This window comes from Magnolia sinica, chromosome 7, assembly GCF_029962835.1.
Source record: "Magnolia sinica isolate HGM2019 chromosome 7, MsV1, whole genome shotgun sequence".
NCBI lineage: Eukaryota > Viridiplantae > Streptophyta > Magnoliopsida > Magnoliales > Magnoliaceae > Magnolia > Magnolia sinica.
Window position 1 is genome coordinate 75497057 of NC_080579.1, and position 8615 is coordinate 75505671.

General features: G+C 39.0%; 1 protein-coding gene across 4 annotated transcripts; it reads right to left on the reverse strand.

Moving 5' to 3' along the window:
• Positions 1 to 370: 370 nt before the first annotated feature.
• LOC131251459 (cyclin-B2-1-like) lies at positions 371 to 8281 on the reverse strand. Of its 4 annotated transcripts, XM_058252161.1 has the most exons (8): positions 8215 to 8281; positions 7879 to 8007; positions 6441 to 6530; positions 6111 to 6332; positions 4062 to 4160; positions 3777 to 3955; positions 3164 to 3204; positions 371 to 2560 (listed from the first exon to the last, which is right to left on the reverse strand). In XM_058252161.1, exons 1-8 carry the CDS (start codon positions 8263 to 8265, stop codon positions 2523 to 2525), a joined length of 849 nt encoding a protein of 282 aa, XP_058108144.1. In that variant the 5' UTR covers positions 8266 to 8281; the 3' UTR covers positions 371 to 2522. The 4 variants fall into 4 exon arrangements, with proteins under 4 accessions (XP_058108144.1, XP_058108143.1, XP_058108147.1 ...); XM_058252160.1 differs by lacking the exon at positions 371 to 2560 and having other exon boundaries at positions 2839 to 3204; XM_058252164.1 differs by lacking the exons at positions 371 to 2560; positions 7879 to 8007 and having other exon boundaries at positions 2839 to 3204; positions 8227 to 8281.
• Positions 8282 to 8615: the final 334 nt, after the last annotated feature.

Sequence of the window (8615 nt, forward strand, 5' to 3'; positions counted from 1 at the left end):
GACCCCCAGAAGGATGGTTGCGATCGCCGGCTTTTGTAGCGATTTCGAGGTCTTGAAAACGGCATCAAGAATCGCTTGGAAGGGATTGCGTTGCTCTCTCGACGAGGATCCAATCTTCTTCGAGGAGTTGGAGCATTTGATATGAGGAAGATTTGGTTTGGAGAATCTGACGATAGGCTTGGAGGAGGTTAAGGTTAGACGCGTCTGACGGTAAGATCGTATTGGGAGACTCTGTAAGAGAGGATTCCATTTCAGAGAGAGAGGCTTTGAGTTTGGGAAGACTGAAGGGATTGGTTCGAGTAGTGAAGCAGTAGTTGCAGCCATCAATGGATGGTTGGGAATCTCGATTTGTTTTTTTTTTCTTCTATTATTTTCTTTTTCTGTTACTGTGAAGGCAGTTGGATGGTTTTTCACGCGAATACATTACATTGAATAGTCTGTACTGACGACAACAGAGCCGTCTGACAATCCTCTACCGTCGCTGCGTTATTTTGGAATTACGATGTATTCGCGCACATGGTTTTCCACGCATCTCAACTCCAAACTAAACACGGCAAAAGTCAAATCAAGCCCTTTAATACCATACAATACAGTCTAATACGTGAATCCAAACAGGCCCCAAGCGGGCCCCAACTAATGGACAGTTTACATCTGAGGTCTCGCATGATGGATGACCCATATCCAAAGTGGGCCACATGATGAATTATCTACATAAAAGATGCGCCCCACACGATGCATGGTGGATATAAAATATGGACCCCTCATGATGGACAATTCAGTTTGAAAGTAGGACCCACATTATGAACACATCAAATGTAGACTCCATGTGATAGGTGATGGGTAGTGGACATTGAGGGGCCACATAAAGGACAATTAGCATTGATGGTGGACACCACATGATGGATGGTCTACATCAAGTTGGGCCCCTAATGATGAACGGTCCGCATCCAAGACGGGCCTTGCATGATGGACAGCTCACTCTGAAGGGTTGGCTAACACGATGGACGGTCCACATGAAATTGGGCTCCATATGATGGATGATCCACATCTAATGTACAACATAATGGATGACCCAAATATCTTAAAATATGAAGATTATCGATTCTTTTGTCATTTGGGGCATGATTCATCTCGGTGGATTGCTCTTATAATAAAGTTGTTGTAAATCTTTAAAAATGACGTCAGCTACCCTTAAAAGTTCTTATTTGAAGGGTTTACCGAACATGCTTATTTCACATAAGAGCTTTTTGGGGACTTGAAAGAGTGATTTTACCAAACTACCTTATTTACAACAAGAGTTAGAACGAACGAAGGAACAAAAAAAAAAAACAAAAACGTATTAGCTCTTATTGAATTAGAGTAGAGATACCAAACGAGCCCTTAGTCATTCCAAAGAGGGCTGGAAGCTGTGTATCTCTAAAGATAACTAAGCCTTCTCTGTCTTACCCCTTCTGGTGTGGCTTGTTGGGGTGTAATTTCTAGGGTAACCAATCAAAAAAAGTACTAACATTCATGGCCATGGAAGTTCATAGCACTAATTTCCTGATGGCCATCTAATCCCCACCCTGGAGCTCGTGGCTTTTGCTCACTTCTTAAGTGTTGCATCTAAGGTGAAGTGGATAGAGATCAGTGTAAGCATTGTGAGATAGAGGAGCTATTGGCTTTCTTCAAAGCATTTTCTACTCCTGCTCGATCTCACAATGCTTACACTGATCGCCATCCCCTTCACCTCGACATGCAGAGCATGTATGCTTCCTTTGTGGTTTTTCCTTCTTTGAGCCTACAACTTCTCCTCTATCTTAGCTCAAGGTGTGGGCACTTTCCCTCAGCCCATGTTGTAGGCCTTTCTTTTCCCTGGTCCAGGGGCATGGCCTGTGTTATTCTTTCCTTTTTTGCTTGCGCCCCTCGCTTGAAGCAAGTTGCTTTTCTCTATCTTCTATCTTCGCTGGGGAAGTGGGCTGTTTTCTTTTCTTTTGCGAAACCCTTCGCTTGAGGGAAATTGCTTTTCCCTTCTTTCTATCTTTGCCTTGTTATTACTCTATGTAATATTTCATGCCATGTGCCCTTTTGGATGGTAATTCTTCTTGCCTTCCCAAAAAAAAAAAAAGAGTATAGAAATACTTGTATCTTTTACCTCATCAAAAGAATAACTTGTATTGCTTTTCCCTTCCTTCTATCTTCGCCTGGGATGTGGGCTGTTTTCTTTTCTTTTGCGCAACCCTTCGCTTGAGGGAAATTGCTTTTCCCTTCTTTCTATCTTTGCCTTGTTATTACTCTAAGTAATATTTCATGCCATGTGCCCTTTTGGATGGAAATTCTTCTTGCCTTCCAGAAAAAAAAGAGTATACAAATACTTGTATCTTTTACCTCATCAAAAGAATAACTTGTATTGCTTTTCCCTTTCTTCTATCTTCGCCCGGGATGTAGGCTGTTTTCTTTTTTTTTTTGCGCAACCCTTTGCTTGAGGGAAATTGCTTTTCCCTTCTTTCTATCTTTGCCTTGTTATTGCTCTATGTAATCTTTCATGCCTTGTGCCCTTTTGGATGGTAATTCTTCTTGCCTTCCAAAAAAAAAAAAGAGTATAGAAATACTTGTATCTTTTACCTTATCGAAAGAATAACTCGTATTCGACCCATTTGAGAACCTTATTAGAGAAAATAGTGTTTCTCAGTGTATAGCTTTTATTGCATATATTGCTCATTGTAGGCATCATATGCTAATAAGTTATAATATAAATTGCCTACTTTCCTTTAGCCTTCACAAGTAAAAAACTTAAGAATGTGAAGTGTTGGTCTGTTTATTCAATACAACAGCAGAAATGAACAAAAGAAAAAAAAGAAGAAGATAAGATCAAGCAACCAATTTATTTAGAACGAATGACTTGAACAGAAATGAACAAAAAAGAAAAAAGAAAAAGAAAAAACGAAGCAAGATGCTTCTTTATTTCAGTTGTGATCTCTCCGACTGTTACAAATTTGTAAATAAACAGCAGTATTGGGTTAAGAAGATATCATTGGAAGTAATAATACTGGTACTGAATTCTGCTTTTTAACTCAGTTCGAGTGGAAATGAGTTTCTATTGTTGTTGTTTTCATCAGTATGGGAATGCAGCTGTATTTGGAAAATGAGTATTTCCTGTAAACTGACGTCAGTTTCCCCTGACCTGCATTTTGATGGAGCTCCACTATCAATCTCACACATTCCCTGAAATGGAAAATTCCCCCATCAGCCATTAACGATATGCCCCGGAAAAACCCAAGATTGGAAAATCTGGGATGTGCACAAGAGTATCCCAGATTGGATATCCTATTCCCTTTGGACGGTGACCTGCAAATGATCAACTGTCCATTATGGCACACTTACAACTATGGTTCATTTGGTGTAGGGATCCTGCATAATTGGGATTAATCCAGATTTTGGCAGGCCCCAAGCCACCCACATCGGATTCACTGCATTAAAGCAGCACTTTCCAACTGAGGGCATGGGGGGCCTACCAAAATCAGATCACGCTTACTCCTGATTTCTATCGGTGCTCACTCCTGATTTCGATCGGTGGCCTGAAAATGACGACTGTCTATAACAATGGGATAGGGCCTGAGGATGAATAAATGTCACATTGGAAAAATATCCAACCGTAGAACTCGTGGCTTGCAAATGATTAATTGTCCATATTCAAAGGGCCCACTTATATCAACTCAATGTGTAAGGAGAACAATGGCAACAACCACATGCATGGATCATATAATTCTTCAGATGTTAGAGGCAATTGGACTCACTGGAGCTGATCTTCTGAGTATGTGGAATGGTGTCTTTGTGTTTTATTCCATGGTGGAGACCTTCTAAGCATACATCTTCCTGCATAGACTGCAGCAGCAGGTAGAAGTGAGGGTGGAAATTTCAGCATCTGGTATTCCACCATACACAACTGCATAAGATAGAAAGACACCATCTCCAACTGCACAATCCAATACAAAATATCTCTTCAATCAGCTAAAACATACAAAAGCAACACATAAAAGAAGCACCCAAGAAAAATTGAGACTGAAGAATATGAAACTGACCTTTGTATCAGATTCTGCTGCCTTGAGAAACCTCTTCATAAATACAGAAGGGGTTGGAACAGGCATGTTAAACTGTAGTGTATTTAGCATTGATTTCTCCTGCAGGACCCAAGAACTTAACCATCAATATATTTCAAGGGTGTTATTTGATACTCTGGCTGCGTGTGACACTTGATATGCAGGCACTTAGAAATGGTACATGTGGCGTATAATAACCCAAATAGAACTGGCTAAATTTAGGAAGCTACTGACATTAAGTTACAGTATAAACATCAGGATGGTTTAGCAATCCTAACCTCTGATTCATGGACACTTGCTTTTTGAAATAAAACCATTGGATTTTTTTCACATATAAGCATCCAATAAATGTTCAACAATCTAATATTTGGATAACCAAATAAGAGAAGGTTTTTTTTTTTGGTTAATGATACACCTAAGCTGGTTCCTGTAATTTGGGCAGTTAAGTTTGAATTATTTGTATGCCACAAGCAATTTCTCAGTAATTTCTAAGTGCCAATAAATGTTCAGCAATCTAATATTTGGATAACCAAATAAGAGAAGGCTTTTTTTTTTTGGTTAATGATACACCTAAGCTGGTTCCTGTAATTTGGGAGGTTAAGTTTGAATTATTTGTATGCCACAAGCAATTTCTCAGTAATTTCTAAGTGCCCGCGTATCATCCACCACTCTCCATCAGATTATCAAAGTATTTTCTTATATTTCAAATAGTAGTTGATATTTACATTCACCTTCTTTTTTTTTTCTTTAAAAAAAATAAATAAATTATATAGATACACTCCCTTTACTTTTTGAGTATTTTGCAATACAGTTTTATACTAATTTATATTACCAAATTGAAGATATGGGTGGTTGTAAAATTTAGTGTTAATTTCTCCTGAAGGAACCACGAATTAATATTTCAATTGGTAGTTGATATTTCCACCCACCTTTTTTTATAGACACACTCCCTTCATATACAACTGTCTAAAATATAGTGTGGCTCCTTTTTTATAGACCTTAACATCAATATTTCAAAAGGAAGCTGATATTTGCACCCACCCTTTTTATAGACACAACCTTTTCTTTTCTTTTCTTTTCTTTTCTTTTATAATGCAACAGTACAACTTTGATTGATTATGTTACCAAATGGAGAAAATGGGTGGACCATCTCTTAGATCCATCATGTATTGTTGGGGGTGAATGAACCAGAAATCTTCATCCATCCCAGGCATCCAAATCAATGGTCGTTTTCCTGCTTTCATGTGTACTGTTTTCACAGGATTCAAATATGTACCTCTTGATCAATTGAAGGTGGGTCCCACATGTGTGGAATGCTGGCCAAAGTAAAAAAGCAAAAAAAAGAGCCAGTCTGTAATATTCATGTGGACTGTTTTCACAGGATTCAACTATGTACCTCTTGATCAATTGAAGGTGGGTCCCACATGTGTGGAATGCTGGCCAAAGTAAAAATTTTTTTAAAAAAGAAGCCAGTCTGTAATATTCATGTGGACTGTTTTCACAGGATTCAGCTATGTACCACTTGATCAATTGAAGGTGGGTCCCACATGTGTGGAATGCTGGCCAAAGTAAAAGAGAAAAATAAAAAATAAAAAATCCAGTCTGTAATATTCCAACCACTCATATCAATGCCAATTATGCTATGGTTAGGTTAGCATTGCCCAATTTGAGACCCAACCCAGATGGATTAGTCTGGACCGCTGAAAGGCGGGCCCCACCATGTACAGAAATGAGAATTCAGTCCCATGATTCAACTATGGTACCTCTCTTGATCAATTGAAGTTGGGTCCCACATGTATGGAATGCTGGCCAAAGTAAAAAAAGGAAAAAGAAAAGCTAGTCTTGTAATATTCCAACCACCCATATTCATGCCGATAATGCTATGGTTAGCACTGCCCAATTTGAGACCCACCACAGATGGATTAGTCTGGACCACTGAAAGGTGGGGCCCACCATGTACAGAAATGAGAATTCAGGCCCATGATTATATATTTCCTCCTTAATTACTTAAAAGAAAAAAAAATGAGTCACCATTTTCAGAACATCTTCTCTTGTGTAAGCTCCATCTGAGATGTAGATGAAATCCTCCAGCAGCGGGATGCAAATTTCTTCATACTTGCACGCAAGAAGCATACCTGTGACCCCAACCAGCTGTAGGTATTTCCTCATCACGCCTTGTTGAGAGAGATACCTATCTATGATATTAATCGCCAAGAAGAGTGTCTCGTGCATCAATTCGAACTTATGGTGTTCCTAAAGAAAATGCAGCGGCCCCACCGGTAAAGGAAAATCACACAAAATGAATAAAAGAGAAAAAAGAGTAATGTAAATGAACCAGCGATGAAATCATTGATCGCAGACCTCAATCAGCCAATCAAATAGTATAGCTCTCATCTTGTGGTTGATATTGGTCTGGTTCGACATGTAATTGGTTGGAACGCAGCTGTTGATCTGCAAAGAGAAAATGCAGTGATACAAGTACTCAATGACGGCCACACGTGCCCTGACACAGGGAAGAGCGTGAAACAATGGGAAGAAGATAATGCCTTCCTCAAGTGATTAAAACCTTGAATCTGAGAAAATTCGGGTATTTTATTGAATAATTTCTGTATGATTTCTCAATTACACCATTAAGAAAAAAAAAAAATTTATCAAAAATATCAAAACTCTTAGTTACCCAAACTAGCAAAACTCTTGCAAAGCCTAATTTGCCAAAAATACAAAGTTCAGATCAACCTTACCCTAGCATTCCCAACATTATTGCAAGCAATTTCTTAAAAATGAAAATTTATAAAAACAGTAAAATTTTCCTAAAATCGCAATGTTGAACTGGCGGGGTGTGTTTTTTGGCGGAAAGGATGAATTTGGCTGGCGTAGCAAGCTAATTGATCCCGGAAGCATTGTTACATAAAGGTTGATAGGTCGGGCGTTTCATGACGATGCCTAAAGCAAAAGCTACGGTTGATTTAAAATCCATGTTTTGAATAACAATTTCTCCCTATCTTGTTCTAACCGGACATGCCCGGGCCCAATTACAACATGCCTTGCATAGGACTAGGCCCAGATCTGACGGACTACTTCTTTCGTTTGGGCTACAAGATCTAGGAACTCGTCAAGTGGGCCTACCCGTGTACTTATTATGGGTAAAATTAGGCTGGTCGGGTCACATTTGTACATCGAATGTACCGTTTGATTTTTCTTTAACCTTTTGTTTGGTTTTGTACATTAAATCCACCTAACTGATGATCTGATTTATGGGCCATGGCGAGCAGTGGGACCCATCTAGTGAATAGATTTCACATATATCAGAAGCCTATTCAAGTGGGTCATCAGCCATCCAGCTGATGATCTACAAAGAGAATGACTGTTGTTCGATTTTCTTTAACTAATGTTTAATTCTGTATGCTTAAAGGAACCCAACTGATGATCTGATTGGCCTGATTTTGGGGCCATGGCATGTAAATAGTAGGTTGCATCTGATGAATAGGCTTCACATATATCAGAAGCTTACTCAGGTGGGCCATCAGCTACCCAGCTGATGTTCTGCAAAGAGAAAATGCAATGTGATTGGAACGAGTCAACGTCGACCCAGATGTGCCCCAATGTGGAAGTATGTGTGTGCGTGATCTAGGCGCTCATCAGGTGGGCCTAACCGTGCACATCGATTGTGGACCGTTGTTCAATTTTCATCAACCATCTGTTTAATTGTGTACACTTCAATCCACCCAATTGTTGATCTATCTGATTGGCCTAATTTATGGGCCATGGCAGAAGGGTGAGAAAATCTACAACTTATTACCTCTGTTCTGTGATAGAAACTGTAAATATCATCAATGTATTCGACAATGGCTAGCAGGTTTTGAGAGTCTGATTTGTCAATGCAGCGCAATGGAGATTCTGCTTCCTCCATTACAACTTCACACCATTCCTGCTCAATACATTCTTTATGAGAGATTACTCATGATTTGGGGCGGAAAACACCCATTTCGGTATAAATTTTAAAAAGAGGCCGTCCTAACAGCTCCTTTTTCTTCTGTTTATTAAAAATCTAGTTTTAGAACATCAATGTGGATTGCCAAACATACCTTTTCAATTTTGATATTTTAGTAGAACAAGAAAGCTGGGGCAGGTATACCTGTAAATCTACCTCACTGTCCAGACGTAAGTCTGCCGTTTCGGTCGACATTGATGCATTAAAGGAGGAGTCAATGTTGGGTTTTTACAAAATAAGAAGAAAAGATATTTTAATTTATAAAGGATTTTTGGGAAAAGAAGGGTTGTGGCTTTGGTGATCGTTGGTGTGAATGGTGATGCCTCTTGGTAAAGGGAGCATCTTTTGAATTTAAAATGGAGGGATGCCATTATCGGAAAGATACCACCATTGATGAAAAGACAGCATGAAAGAAGATGTCTTTTCATGAAAAGGGCCTTAAGCATCTCTTGTGATTTTATATAAACCCATTTTTGGGTCAATCCGAATTCACATTTTCCAATAATCTCTTCTCCATCTTCTTCATCTTCTCCATTTTTGTTTTT